The sequence below is a fragment of the Canis aureus genome, chromosome 25 (assembly GCF_053574225.1).
Source record: "Canis aureus isolate CA01 chromosome 25, VMU_Caureus_v.1.0, whole genome shotgun sequence".
NCBI classification, from domain to species: domain Eukaryota; kingdom Metazoa; phylum Chordata; class Mammalia; order Carnivora; family Canidae; genus Canis; species Canis aureus.
In genome coordinates this window covers 17,536,747-17,553,095 of record NC_135635.1, presented here as the reverse complement: position 1 = coordinate 17,553,095, position 16,349 = coordinate 17,536,747, and the positions used below count along the sequence as shown (strand labels likewise).

General features: G+C 35.4%; 1 protein-coding gene across 7 annotated transcripts in view; it reads right to left on the bottom strand.

Annotated features, from left to right (window-relative positions):
* The window catches only part of DENND5B (DENN domain containing 5B), a 200,076-nt gene that overhangs the window by 100,503 nt on the left and 83,224 nt on the right, over positions 1 to 16,349 (bottom strand). For 5 of the 7 annotated variants that reach the window (XM_077870542.1, XM_077870536.1, XM_077870538.1 and 2 more), the window contains exons 2-4: positions 14,836 to 14,901; positions 11,766 to 11,875; positions 1,196 to 1,862 (exon numbers count right to left, since the gene is read on the bottom strand). In XM_077870542.1, coding sequence (XP_077726668.1) covers positions 1,196 to 1,862; positions 11,766 to 11,875; positions 14,836 to 14,901 — 843 coding nt within the window. The remainder of the gene's footprint in view (positions 1 to 1,195; positions 1,863 to 11,765; positions 11,876 to 14,835; positions 14,902 to 16,349) is intronic. The other 2 variants (XM_077870537.1, XM_077870541.1) reach the window with 1 other exon arrangement.

Here is a 16,349-nt window from a genome sequence, read left to right as displayed (position 1 = left end):
ATCTACAGGTAATGATCAGCCCTAAGAAAGTGAGAGCAAGAGGAAAGGAAAAAATTTAGATTGGTCATTAGAGAACTTCCTGACAACAAAAATTGAGACATCAGAACACATTATCAAAGAACATTATGTAGGATAAACTGAAGAAAACACAACCTCGTGAAGGGCTGTCAACACACAAATAGTGTCAACATACACACAAGATGGGGAAGTACAAATATAGCCTACTTGGCTCAGCTTCACTTATAATTTAAAATAGAAAAGAAAAAAAAAGGAAAGTGGTAAAATAAGCTTGACGGCAGCAGTCAGGAGATTGCACTACAATCCTGCTAGCCTAAATACAAGTTAGCAAAAAGCTAACCCAAATATTTGTGCCACATTTTTCAAAGGACACATCGATGTGTAGCAACCATTTTGTATTTTCCTTCAACTCACTATTCATTAAGACAGAGCATCTTTATTTCCTCTGCAAAATCATGTTTAGATTGGAACAAGTACTCTAGTTTAGACTCAACATTAGTCATCATAAATGCACTCATAATATAAAACTCAAATTTTGTTAGGTTTCTTAAGTATATGCTGAGAGAACTTTGAATGGAAAACATCACAAAGGTAACTTCCTTTTGGGAATAAAGGCAAAATAAAACAAAAGCACTCCATACAACTCCAGTAGAACCTTTAACCCAGGAGAGTCACAGCTAGTGAGATCTCCCATAGGCAAAGTTCCAAAGATGAATGCCTTAGGAAACTTCAGAGTCAACAATCTCATTTATCCCTGTCCAATGTCAACAGAGTTTTGATGTGAACCTTTACTGATCTGCAAAAAATGAGATGGCTGGCTACATGTTCTTGGTACTAACATCATTCTCACTTTCAATATGAAAAGAAATGTATTTCTTTTATGATGATTATGTACTATCTAGAAAAAAGGGCCTATTTCTATTAAAAAATAAATATATTCAAGTCAATCAGATTAATGCTTCTGTAGGCTTTCCTGTTTTCCTCCACAGCCACTGATGCCTCAAAGAGATGTAAAATCTTAGCCTCTGGTCCCACCTAAAATAGGTGCTCCTTTTACACAAAACAGAAGGCTTCTGACCATTAATCATTTGGTTCTAATAAATACCCCATGGAGGTGCAGCAGTTTGGATTTATAAGTACTTTTTGGGGGAAGATTTAAAATCCAAGGAAGACTTACCTTGCGAGTAGAGAAGGATCTGCATCTCTAAAAGAACACAGGTAAACACCTGCACCAGGTTCTCCAACCCCAGAAGCTCGAAGGCCTCTCGAAGAGGATAATCGGAGAGGGGGAGTTCATTGGGCCCAGGTCTCTGGCAGATGACAGGTTCATAAACACCATAAAATTTCAGTGATCTCCCTGGAGGTGGGAGGGGTACCTCATAGAGAATGTTATGGATGTAGCTCTCCAGCGGCAAGGGCGGTGGCTGCTGTGAGGTAACCGCCCTGTAAAGCTGGATAAGGAATTTCTTGCAGGCCTGCATGAATGGCAGTGGTGTGATCAAACATATACTTTTTGAAACATATAGGGTGTCTCTGCTGATGTCATAGGAGTTGTATCGCTGGAGTTTCAAAAGGGAAGTTGTATCTCCCTCATCAATACTGCTTGCCAGAGAGTCCATGCTGCAGGAGGATGAAGCATACACGCTGCTATAATGCTCCGCATTGTGCATCTGGTAGAGCGTCTGCATTGCTGTGCAGATCTGCTTACTTGTAACTTCTTCATAAAAAGTGAGAACAAAACCATAGGTACGAGAGCCATCTTCCCGGGTAATTATAAATGAGTGAAACTGAGGGTCTTTATTGTCAGTCTGAGTTCTGAAAGACAGCCCTTTAGGCATGCACAACTGTGGAGGAAAGGGGGAAAAGTATGAGAATGCTGTACACAAATAACTTCAAACTAGAGAAAATGTTTGTTGTTTATAACCTAACAAGACTCAAAAGGACACAAGTTTTATCCATATTTAATATTATTAGCAGTAGCCTTAGAAATACACTGTAAGTTCATTTACACATTGATAAAATTATTTTTAAAAGAAATCTATATATACATACATATATATATACATACAAACATACATACATATATATAAATATATAGAGATGGAAAAACATCTTTACTGTATATTATGTGCAGGAGGTTTGACTAAGAATGAGATCTTTGACTTGCTCCCAGTAAACTTCTTATCCAAGCCTGTGACCTTCAACACTGCATGTGACTTCTCCAAGTCTCACTTTCTTTATCTACATTTGCTAATCAATGACTTGAAGGCAAAATATTCAAAGGTACTTTACAAACATTTAATATTTAAGTATTAATCACCATTTCTGAAGTGATGATGGTAATGTTTCAGAGGACTAGAGAAGTAGGTGAAGGCTCATTTGATAAATTGAAAAAAAAAATAAAAACAATAGTATCACTTTGTTACTATTTTGAGCAATATGATACTTGATCTTAGAAACAGAAACTTTAAAAATGGAAATTTTTTTTTATTTACTGAAGCAGAAGAGTAGAAACAATGACATTTTAGATCCATTCCAGTAAGTATTATGCTTTAGGTCTTGGTAACTACCCAGGATTGAGTCAAATTTGGGAACAAAACGACCTGAAAGTTAAAGATGCCTAATTTAAAATTCTTAAAATGCAATTTGAATTCATTCTTTAAAACATTTTAAACAAAATAAAAATTACAAAAAATTTGAAAAAAACTTTGTAATTTAACTACCTTAACATAATGATCATTCTTATGTATTTGTTTTTGTATTACAATATGCTTTCTGCATATAAATAATTTTACCATAGCTATTATATTTTTCTTTTTTCAGACTTAACAATTGATCTGATGTGAAATTTGGAAGTTCTCCCCATGTTACTTAAGAAAATGCAATTCACCTTAAAAGTTACGTGTCCTTCATTCAAATTATCAACAAACAGTTATTAAGTGTCTTTATGAGCCAGGCCCTGTGGGGGTGATTCAGGTGAAAAAGACATAAGACATGCTCCTGCTCCTATGGAACTTCCAGTCCAGTAAGGATGACAAATGACTAAAAAATAAATGGTAAAGTATGGGAAGTACTGTGATGGAGTAAATACAGATTGCCATGGAAAAAACATAGCAGGAGGACCTAAATTAGAAAAGAAGGACTAGCAAAACAAAAACAAAAACAAAAACAGGAAGTCTAAGTGGGAGCCTAAAGATGAGCATAGCTGTTAGTGAGATTGAGAGAAGGCAGAGAGGACACGTGTGCAAAAGCCCAGAAGACAGAATATGCGGGTTTGAGGAAGTGACATGTGTTTTTTTCTGGGTGGGGAACAGAAAGCGAGATAGGGGGAAGTTAAAAAGAACCCAAGAGAAATAATCAGAAACTACGTTGTGAAGGTGTTTGGTGAGTCATGTTAGAAATCTGAAGAGGACAATGGGAAGCCTCTGCAGGGTTTTAGCAGGAGGGGTATGGAACTATTTGTGCCACCTAGCATGTCAATCTTCCTGTACTGAAACGCAGTGTTTTTCAGAGGGGGTCCAAGGAGGTAGCAAGAATGCCTCAGGGCTTTGGAGTCATCTTGACTTCTTTCTCTCTCACTCCATTATCCAATCCATCAACAAAGACCATCGGTTCCACCTTCAAAACTATATTCAGAAACAAATTCCTCCATCTTTACTCTTACTACTCTAATTAAGCCATCTTCCTTTCTTAGCTAGAAGACTATTTAATATTCTGCTCAACAGTCTTCCTGCCTTTGTCCTTATCCCCATACTGTAGTCCCTACAGAGTAGCCACAGTGATCCTTAGAAAATATAAGCTAGATCTTGTTCCTCTTCTCGAAACCTGCAATGGCCTCTTACCTCACTAAACCTGAACTCTTTACAATATAAGGCCCTTATAAGGCTCCACACGAACTTGGCCCTGGCAACTTCTCTGCCTTCATCTCCTACTACTCACCTACTCTGTTCCAGCAACACTAGCCATACTGTTGTTCTGTGAAAACACCTTGCAGGCACTTGCCAAAATTTGTTGTTCCCTCTGGCTGGAACGATCTTCCTTTAAGTTTCCATGTAGTTCATTCCCTGTGGCAGACTGTACTTTCTAAAAACGACTCCAACAGTAATTCTAGTTCTACAATGCTGTTCTAGAACCTTGTCATTCTCCCATCAAGGTCATGGGTGGCTCACTGAGAGTGCCTACACCCAGGAACTGAAAACCTGTTCTGTAAAAAGCCAGATAGTTCTACAATGCTGTTCTAGAACCTTGCCATTCTCCCATCAAGGTCATGGGTGGCTCACTGAGTATGCCTACACCCAGGAACTGAAAGCCTGTTCTGTAAAAAGCCAGATAATAAATATTTTAGGCTCTGCAGCCCTTATAAACTTTGTCACAACTACTCAGCACTAACATTGTAGTGTAGTGCAAAAGCAGCCACAGACCACACATAAGGAATGGTTATGACTTTATTTATAAATAGGAAGCCAGTTGGATTTGCCCAGAGGGCCAGTCTGCCTACCCCTCACCCAGTCAAGTAAAATATAACGGAGGTGAGAAGTGACAAATGAGTGACTTTTCAGGGTAGGCTTAAAAATGCAATACAACTTCCATGTCTCTGGTCACATACACTCCAACATATAAAAAATTTGACCAATGTGAAGTTGCCATGCTAGAGATCACACAAAGAGATGGCACAGAGATTGAGGATTCCCCAGCAATGTTTCCAGCCCAGGAAATATCACCTGTGAGTGGGTGAACCTTCAGATGATTCTAGTCTTTAGCCTTCGAAACAATCTGACATCCAGTAGTGCAGAGAGGTTACCTTGCTAATAAACCATACCCAAATTGCAGATTTGTAAGCAAAGTAACAGTTTTGTTGTTTTAAATCAAGAGTCAACAAACCATAGTCCTTAGGTCAAATCCAATCTGCCACTTGTTTTTGTAAATGAAATTTTATTAGAACACAATAGCACTCATCCATTTAAGCATTGTCTATGTCTACTTTTGCACTACAACAGCAGAAATGAATAACTGACAGAAACTAAACGGCCTATAATGCTTCAACTATTTACTATCTAGCCCTATATGAAAAAAAAAACCAAAAACAAAAACAAACAAAAAAAAAATGGCCAGATTATGAAAAACCCACAATCCATGTTTTAAGTCACTTAAGTAGTATACGGGGGTGGTCTGTTATACAGCAGTAGCTAATGGAAACACTCCCTTAACTTTCTTTAAGTCTCTACATAAATACTATCTTAAAGAACTTTCCTTTATCATTCCATAAAAAATACTGCTTTTATCCTATAAATGCCATTAAAATGTCACTTTTCCTCTAGAAAGTCTTTAGTGAATGGGGAAGTATACCGCTGTATACACATGTACATTGTATACTGACACATTACTAGTTTCTCTATTTTGTTTGGCTCTCTAGATTGCAAGTGACTCTAGGAATGGTGCTATATTTTTACAACTGTAAACATACAAGAGTACCATGCACAGAACAATATACTATTTGGGGCCATAAATGGTAATTGATAATAATACTAAAAGCAAAATCATGAAGCTTAGTATTATTAGGTCAGTGAAAATGTCTTTATCTTTATATTTCAAAACACTGAATATGAGACCTAGAAATAACTAAGGTAGCTTTATGTAATTATTTTTATAAATGTTGGTAAGAATTACATTACTATGTATATTTGGGCAGAATAAAACAGAGTTAGGTAAAACACAAATACCTGAATTTGTTAGACGAAAATTTGTTTATTCCCAATCTTGGGAATAGCTGTGTAAGGAAAGGCCATGACAAGGCCTTTTTATAGTTATGTCTTTACATTAAAATTGCTTTCATCTTTATAAGAAGAGGAGATTCTCTGCTGTTTTATGAATAAAAACCCATGTGACATCTATTATTATCAGTAAAGATTATGGGAAGGAAGATTTGAATCCCTCTTTTTCCAGGTTATGTTCAAACTTATTTGGGATAGTGCATGCCATGTATGTATTTGTTGAAAGAATAAACAAACAAGTGAATAAGAAAACAAAACAACAGCTAGCGGCACAGGATCAGATTTAGTTCCTCTCTTGATTAAGTCTATAGTTCTCTTTTTACATGTAGTAGACAATACAGAAACACAGGTGACCTCCAAAGTCGAAATAAAGACTTAGTTTGATAGGCTTTCCTGACATCATAAACCACAAAATTACAGCTCTAACTGTTTTTGAACAGCTGCCAAATATTCCCCTAAGGTTTTGTAGCTTTCTGGAGCATGCATTCAAACATTTACAGGAAAAGCTTGCCAAAAGTTGTGCTCAAAGTAAAGAATGACTTTCTACACTACAGAGAACAGATGTAAGAACTCTCAAATTCTCTTCCTACGAATCAAAAAAAGTAAGAATTATATTTCTAATTTGGGAACCATGACTTGGAAAATGCTACTGCCTTTTCATTTTTTTAAAAAGTGAGAATTCTTGTAGGAATTATGAGGTTCAGTTTTCAGAAAACCTGAGGCATAAATCAAGATTTGTTCACTAGGGCATTCAACAATCTCTTTTTCCCTAATACTGCTCCTTACTAACAGTATTCCCTTTCCAACCCACACTCCCACAATAAAACAACTAAACATTTAGGGTTGTCAATGTTTACCGGATTACCATTGGTAATCAGATTACTTTAGTCAAAAGTGGGCTCACAATGCTGTGTATCGCTCCTGGTTTGAGCTGACTACGTCCTTATTATCTCTCTGGGCTATTTCAGGCAGTTTGGCTAGAATTTTAACAATTTCTTTTTCCATTTTCTATAGTTCTATGACTTCTATGCCCTCTCTTATTACACAAAAATAAATTATTCAAAGTTGGTCTGTTTGCCTTTCCTTTCTCTGATGTTCATTCCCTCTCTCCCACCTTTTTCCTTTAATAAATATTAATTTTATGTCATGTATTACATTAGATCTTGGTAATTCAAAAGACAAATATGAAAATAATCTCTTCAGGGAGTTCACAGTCTGGTAAAAAAGGCAAGCACACAGACCAATGGTTATAAAATAACAGGATCAGTGCTGTTGCAGAGTATGTTCAAGACATTATAGAAACAGAGAAGAGAGAGCACCTAAATACTCCTGCTTAAGATGACTTTGCAGGGAAGGTAACAATACTTCTCTGTAAGGGAAGGGAAGTATTATAAGTAAGCAAACATTCCTTCATTTAGTCAATGATTTCAGCCTCTACTGTATGTAAAACTAGGGATACAGCAATGAATAAGGGAGAGTATGCCTATCTTCGTGGTGCTTACATTATGACAAGAGACACAGAGCTGATAACTAGCTACATAATCAATTATTTAATTACAATTGTGATAGGTACTACAAAAGGATACAAGGTGCTAAAAGGTCCTAAGAGAATCTGAAGGGACCTGACTGAATGGTGGAAGGGTGGTCAGGGATGGCTTCTCTGAAAAATTGTTTAAAATGAAACCTGAAGGGTCACTAAGAATTCACCAGGAGAAGGAGAAGCAGAAGAGCCTTCCCAAGAAAAGCAGACGCAGAAGCTTTAGTGTAAAGAATAGAAAGGATAGGAACTTAAGTTTGGGGGTTTGGATTAAGGTGAGTGTGTAGAAACAGAGAGAAGTAGATAGATATCTGATTGCACATGGGAGAGGGTAAGAAAGTGGGAACCTTCAAGGATAATGCCAGATTTTCAGCTAAGACAACCAGGTGGATGGTTGTACCATTACTGACCAAAGCTAGTGGGAAGATCATAAATTCAGTTTTGGACATGTTAAATTTGAGACACCAGTAAATATTCCAGCTGCAAAGTTAAGAAAACAAGTGGCTGGGATCCCTGGGTGGCGCAGTGGTTTAGCGCCTTGTCTTTGGCCCAGGGCGCGATCCTGGAGACCCGGGATCGAATCCCACGTCGGGCTCCCGGTGCATGGAGCCTGCTTCTCCCTCTGCCTGTGTCTCTGCCTCTCTTTCTCTCTCTCTGTGTGACTATCATAAATAAATAAAAATTTAAAAAAAGAAAAAAGAAAACAAGTGGCTCCTCCAGTAACAGCTGGATTAAAGCCCCATTCCTAGAATTTTTTTTTTTTTAAGTTTCTTTTTTTTTTTTTTTTTTTTTTTATTTATTTATGATAGTCACAGAGAGAGAAAGAGAGAGAGGCAGAGAGACATAGGCAGAGGGAGAAGCAGGCTCCATGCACCGGGAGCCCGACGTGGGATTCGATCCCGGGTCTCCAGGATCGCGCCCTGGGCCAAAGGCAGGCGCCAAACCGCTGCGCCACCCAGGGATCCCAATTATTGTGAGACATGAACTTAAACCTGGATGAAAATGAGGGCTTAGTTTCATTCTAATGTCAACCCTATTAATCTAACTAAGGGTTCTCCATCTCAAATTCAAGCACTTGCTGAGTCTCTAAAAAGTATATATAGTTCTTTATCCTTTGAATCTTATAAGATAGGCATCTGAAATAGATTTTTCTCAGTCAACCCTTTATCCTTTACTCTTTGCTCATCATTCCACCCTACCTTTCTTTGTGATCGAAGTAAATTAGAAATTGTAAACTTAGAGCTTTATAGATTATAAAAAGCTTTATAAGTTATGACTCTTTTACTTAAAATATATATCAGATGTTTCATTTAGAACAGTTATACAAAACAGAATCTTCATACTTCATATAAGTTGCTTAAAAAGGTACTGATCATATCTTCTTAACAATCCCTAGGTTCTCTACATTCTTAAGGGTAAGTTCTACTGACCAGAACATTATATAGTCATGGATGCCAATATGCAGAGATCTGAAACAGGGGTAGGGGGAGGCAGGGGAACTTCAGTTCCATTTGCAATGCTTTGCTTCATTTAAAAGAAAAAGTACAAATCTGAAGTAAATTTGTCAATGTTGAAATATGTTAGTTCTAGGTATATGACTGTTGGTGTTGTTTTGTTTTCTGATACTTCCCTTTTGCCTTTTTTTCATGAAAATCTCTCAATCAGCAACCAAGAGAGACATAGAAAGCAATTAATTCAGAAACAATTTCACCTGTCCCTTACATTTATTTTCTATTTCATTTGCATGGCACTCATGGAATTTTTTTAATTTAAAAACGTTCACTGCTCTGGAGTATTTAATTTCTGTATGAAATTAATCATCCTTCTTCAAAGCACTACTGTTGCTTGTTAAATGACTGATATTACAGAAGGTGATGACTCATTGGAGTGAGATTTTGCTAAAGGCAAGAAGAAAGCTTTATACCTCTAGGTGGGAATAAATTATAGCTTCATACAAATGCACTTACTAAATAAATCAGAGGAAATTAAGGTCAGTACATCTATGACCCAAATGCAGACTAGTTTAATGGGATGCTTTTCAGAGATTTTCAAGGAATGCCAGCAAATCCTTTTAGATTTGCAGCAATAAACAAATGCTATGTGGTGTTTAACCATTAAAACACAAGCCTATGTGTTTATTTTTCATAGAAGACTTTGGTTGCTTACATAAAATAACCCCAGAGGCAAGGGTAAAGAAAATATCAAAAGCAGATTAAGGAAGCTGATCACTGCTTTAAAGATGAATGCTTTACAGATCAAGGCTAAAGTTATCATGGATATCTCATTATTAATGCATTCAAATGACTAACAGAAAGAAAAAGTGGCATTTTGTTCCAAATGACTATGGATTCATACTGTAGTAAGAACCATTCTAATTTCTCACAGATAAATTTATACTTTGAAATATCTTACTAATTTAAGAAGTCAAGTGTTGTAGTCTATTTACATTCTTATCTAGGTTTCCATTGCTTCATTTAGACACTCTTTTCTTTAATACTTTTCTATTAATTTGCTGGCACAGCAGCTGATAAATTATTTTTTGTCATTGCTGTTGACTATTTTAGTTAGAAGCTTGCCTGTGCTCCCTCCAAGTATCATAAATATAACAAACAGTTGTGTTCTACTTAATATCTATGATGCTGTCTTCACCAAAGATGAGGCTAGGCCTCACAGTATTCCAGCAAAATGGCATCTCTGGTTAGAGAAATAACTATACTGTGTTCTGTGAAGAATCAAAGTCAAAGTGCCAAGTGCCTTAGGCATTTGTACTTAGAAAAAGTACCATGTTACTCCCTCTTTGCAGCAAACTGAGACTGGAATGAATTTACTGTGATACAGAAATATCACAAAAGGTCCAATGTGACCCACATCATTTTAAGGTGCAGCTCAAAACTAAGTTATATCATTTTTCTTTGGAGGAGGCAGCATGTAGATAGGGAAAAAGTCAGCTACAGAGTAAGAATGATCTGGATTTAACCGTTGAGACTCTTTGCATAACTATGGGTTAGTAACCTCTATAAAATATGAATAAGAACTCTCAATGGGCACATGTAAGCATGTATGCAAAAGTAACTTACATGACTATTTAGCAGGTATCTACTGTATATTAATTTCTTTCCCTTATAGTATCATAGCATAATGGGATCTGTTGGCTCTACCTTTAAAATACTCAAAACACTCTACAGCTATCAATGTCTCAGTCCACTGTTAATTATTTCTGTGCCTATGATGCCTGATATCTGATTTGCTCACTTTAGGGCACTCTGGTTTTTATAATCAAAGAATTCCATTCATGGAATCCCAAAATATTACCCAGGCTTTTAGTTAGGACCCTTCCTAAATAATCTGAAAACTATGACTATTTCTAAGACCCTCTAAAGGTACTTATAATCACCACTGGTAACTCATTGCATTAATTCAGAGTCATTATAAATAAATTTCTACTAATGTCTAAATGATGAATTGAAGTTCCTTTTCCTCTTTACTCTGTGAATATGATAAATTACAGGCCCATCATACAACATTCCTTGAAATATGAAAACTGTAATCACGCTCCTTCTATCAGGCTCCTTTCCAGGCAAACAAATATTACTGTTTATCAAAGCATCTATGTATAATTAATACAAACCCACAACACAGCTTAATAGTAGGAAAAGAAAATGGGCTTTGAAGAATACATGCATTCCAATGTTCACAGCAGCATTATCTAGAATAGCCAAATTATGGAAATAGCCCAAGTGTTCATCAACTGATGAATGGATAAAGAAGAGGTAGTAATCACACAATGGAATATTATTCAGCCATTAAAAAGAATGAGATCTTGCCATTTGCAACAACATGGATGGAGCTAGAGAGTATTATGTTATTAAGTGAAAAAAGTCAGTCAGAGAAAGATAAATATCATATGATTTCACTCATATGTGGTCTTTAAGAAACAAAATAAATGAGCATAGGGGGAAAAAAGAGAGAGACAACAACAAAAAAGACTCTTAACTATAGAGAACAAACCGATGGTTACCAGAGGGTAGATGGGTGGGATATTGGGGAAATAGGTGATGGGGAGTAAGGAGGGCACTTGCTGTGATGAGCACCAGATGATGTATGTCAGTATTGAATCACTATACTATACACCTGAAACTAATACTACACTGTATGTTAACTAACCGGAATTTAAATAAAAACTTAAAAAAAATGGGCTTTGAAAGTCTGTTGTATACACTTATTGGCTGTGGAAACTATAGGGAAGTAACTTCTCAGAGCTTCATTTTCCATGTCTATAAAATGAGAACAATATTATCCACCTTACAGAACTGTTTATTTAAAACATTCAATAAAATAATGTAAACATTCAAAATATACTTACTATTGTCATTTTTTTTTTTTTTACTATTGTCATCTTAACGAAACAAAAAGGCTAAAGATGGAAAAAACATACATACCATGTTCACTGCATCTTGATCAAAAGGGTTCCATTCTATATTCTCAGGATAGTGTGCCAGCACTTTAGATTTGAATGTTCTTCTCAAAGGACTCTGGTCAAAATTTTCACCTATAATAAATAATTAATAATTAGCTAATATCTAAATTTTTTTTCAAACATGTCATAGTTTTATTTTTTATTTTATAGATATATTGACTAATAATGTTGAAATCTGATTCAATTTCTACCTCTAATAGTCTGAACTGTAAAATCCTCAATGGACAACTGAAAGGAACTGTTAATAAAGGATCTGCATTTAAAACTTCAGAATCTGAATTTCAGCATCCTGGCCAGATAACAATACTAAAAATCAAAATCTACCAAAATGATCTTTGCTGTAACCTAATTATTGTTGTTTCAATATATAGTGATAAAATATCTACTTGGAAACATCTAATTTATTAAAGAAACATCCCAAATTGAGCATCCTGAATCATACTTCTGATCCTGAGATTTTATACATGGATATACAATGCTGCCATGCTCAAGGAGGCAATCTTGCTTGTGCTTCCACAGAAATCTGACAAATGTGACTGTACCCAGGCTTTTACAAGTAACAGAATGAACAGAATTAGAAACATCATTACTGAGTTGTCTAGTTTAGTAGACAGAACATTTTAAACACCCTAAACCTATGAAAAGAAACAAGCTATTCTAAGCCAAATTTATTACCTGCCAAAATTCTGGAAAAAATTAAGGGAGGCTATACTTTGATTATTACATATTTAAAAAAACTTCTATTATAGCTGTCACCTCAGTTCTTTATCTCCTTGACCAAATTAATTCCCGGGAGACCGGTTTCTCCCAAATGCCTTAGTTCCATAAAGAGCACTGGGTGTTATACTATATGTTGGCAAATCGAACTCCAATAAAAAAATATACAAAAAAAAAGTTAGGATGGATGGCTCTTCAATTCTCAATGTCAAAAAGTTGAGAATGAAGAATTAGAAGACCTTGGAATATCATTCTGACTCCTGTGTTTTTTCCACTTAAGTTTTAATTAAGCGTAAAACACAAACTGTCATATCAAAAGATAAATGCCACTTACCAGTATTTGTATGAGTAAAGATATCAAAGTAATTTATAAATCATAATTGGGCATTTAGACTCAGTTTTCATTTTTGGTAAAAGTATGAAAAGATGCATACCAAAACACCTTTTAGTGCAAAACTTAACAGATCACAAAGGAGGGAAATGTCACACTCTAAAATCTTGTTGGAAACTGTGATATAAAATACACAGAAGCTTTTCTGAATAAAGGCACAGAGTTTAAACAGATTTGCTGCAGCAACTAACCTACTATTTGTAATTTTAGCCCTTGACCAATGATTATTTTCCTTTGGATTCTTCTTACTTATCTAGGCAAATGCTTCATCTCTATCTTTCTACTCCACATTTCCATCTTCTAAGAGATAGATAGCTTTCACAGCTAGAAGAAAAACTGTTAAAAGCATCCCTGAGGATAGTTTATGAATTTTTGCAACATGCCTCTAGAGCATGCTTACAAAATCAATGGAAAAATGTGGAAGTGTCCACAAGTTAGTGTGCCTGAAGAAGAGTTAGGGTTCAGAATGTCTGATTTCAGGAAGGGTAAACGACATCTTTAAGCTGATACTAGATTTTCATGCAAACACTAATAATTTTTTGATTACTTCTTCATTAAAAAAAGAAAAAAAAATACTACTTTCCCTTCACTTTAAATCACAGAAAACACAAAACAAAAATTCTCTCTTGGTCCTAAAGGTCTATGCTTCTGACTCTGCTATCGACTCAGGAACAGGATATCCTCAGATAATATACAGCAACCAAGAATTCCTCTCCTTCACCCACCCACAGAAATGTTTATTTTTATCATAAGTGTCAATAAAATGTGAAACACTTTGTGAACAGAATAAGCGGCACATAATGTAAGATATAACTCCTTGCAACACTTACCTTTTAATGAATTCCTGCCTGAGTCTGGTAAAATACTAACATTATCTTCACTCATATATCAAGTTATTAATGGGCAGAGGATAACTCAGAAAAGTCATGAGAGTGCCATTTTCAATATAATTGTTCTATTAACTAAGGAACACCACACCCTCTTGAAGCACAATGGAATCACCAGAAGAGAGAGAAGGAAAATCACCTTTTTCAGAGAGAAAAAATTTCACAAAAGCAAAAAAAATGGAAACACTCACTAAAAAGAAACACAAATCTAAGAAAAGAAAATATAGAACTACCACCACCATTGCCACCACCACCACTTACTAGACGGCCAGGAAAAAGGGGGCAATAGGAAAGATCGTTGCTGTATATAAATAGCTGTCTTGGCAAATATCATTTTGAAGTAAATTAAGGGAAGAACCAACTATGTAGAAATTCTGATAACACTGTTAAGGATTTAGACATGAGTGGATGTAGTTATCATTACTATTAATAGGCAAAGAAGAGAATCTTTAAGAAGCCTTCTGAAGATGGGAGATGGGTGAACAATCTAGTCTTTTCATTTTGAACCCATATTAAAAATGAATTTCTAACTTAGAATTTACTTCTAAGACTTAGCAGGAGAAATGAATCAGTCTAAGAATTTGGGTTCCCAGGCAATTGAAATTATACACAAACATCCTTTACTTAACTTAAAATCTACCTTTTTTTTAACACTATCCTGAAATGATCAAGGATTGTAAATTTGTGCAAATATTAATATCCCCCACTACAAACACATATAAACTTAATTCCAAGTAATACTGTTAAGTAACTTGCTACTAAATTTAAGCTGCAATTCATTCAGCCTTTCCTCCTCAGAAAATAGTATATATCTGCCAAGAGAGCTTAAGACTAGTGAATAATTTTTTCAAGGCATGAAGCAAATGAGGTCTTTATAAAAATTAAGATGCAGATGAGAGAACAAAAATACAAAATAATACCTATTTTTTACCCAAGCAATAATGAAAACAAAAAATCAATTATTATGGGCTTGGGGTGAATTAAAATAAGGATTTCTAACACCTCAATTTTTATTTTTACTTTTATTTTATTTTTACCTGAAGTCGTATTTGCAGCATCTTGGCTCTTGCCATGACGATCTGCTTCTAGCCATTGGTACAAAACTACATAATGTAACAGAAACAAAAAACTTTATAAACAAAGAAACACAAACACAAAAGCAAAATGACTCTGAAGAATGGAAAATGAGAATAACAAATTAAACAAAAGCAATTAAACATGAGACATTAACATCAATGGAATGTAGCTTAACACTAATAGTATGTAGCTTATAAGCTACTTTTAATAAGAAAGCACAAATAGGTAATTTTATCTTAATGTATTATGCGAAATACTAAACATCTGTTAACAATTATTCACATGGGAAAAAAGCACATATATTCTTCTCAATGCTGATTTGAAGAGAAATATCAGGAGAAAGCCAAGGCTTCCAAAGTCAGATAAAATATGATAGCAAGACTAAATGACCAACCTTAAAAATTACATCTCAACTTCTGCATAACCTATCAGAATGGCTGAAGTCCAAAAAAAATGACTATACCAAATCCTGACAAACACATGAAGTGACAGTAACTCTCATTCATTGCTCGGTGGGAATGCAAAATGATACAGCCACTTTGGAAGACAGCATGGCCATTTCTTACAAAGCTAAACAGTCTTACCAAAGGATTTCACAGCTCTAGTCTAATCAGGAGAAAAACATCAGATAAATCCCAAGAGAAGCAATCCACAATATACCTGATGATTACTTGCGCCAAACTACCAAGGACATCAAAATGCAAAGTCAGAGAAGCAGTCACACCCACGAGGAGTGCAAGGAGACAAGATAACTGAATATAATGTGTTATATAGGATGAGATCCCCCAAGAGAAAAAAGGACTTTAAGTAAACACTAAAGAAATCTGAATAGAGTACATACGACTTTAGTTAATAATCATATATCAATTGACTTGTTAGTTGTAACAAATATACTACTGTAAGATGTTAATGATAGGGAAAAATGTGTGTGATTGGGGTGATATGGGCTATATGGGAACTCTGTATTATCATCTCAATTTTTCTAAAACCTGAAACTGCTCTAAAAATCAAGTCTGTTTTAAAAAAGCATTCCATTATGTAAGGACAAAATCATACAGTATGCAATCTTATAAGTAACCTACCTTTTGGAAATCACTCTATGCAAACATGAATTGAAGTATGCTCTGTACTGAGGTTCCATTTAATCAATCATCCCTTTATGTGCTATTAACCAGAAGTGTCAACTCTTGGAGGAAAATTACTACAGTAAGGACATAGGCAGTTAAGAAACTCACATTAGACCTCTGTAACTTGGCAGCTTTGAAGAGTGTAAAAACTTCTGAATAGGTTATCCAGATGTCTACAAATTTTAGATATCCAGTCCTCCCTTTAAAGAGCTAAATAATGATAATGTAGGGTCCTAATTGCCAGGGAACCTTTCTATCTATACCTCAAAGGTCTGAATGGTCTTAGGACAAAGGCTACACTTCTACTCTGGGAGGGTATTTGCCCACATATATTGTGAGAGTGGATA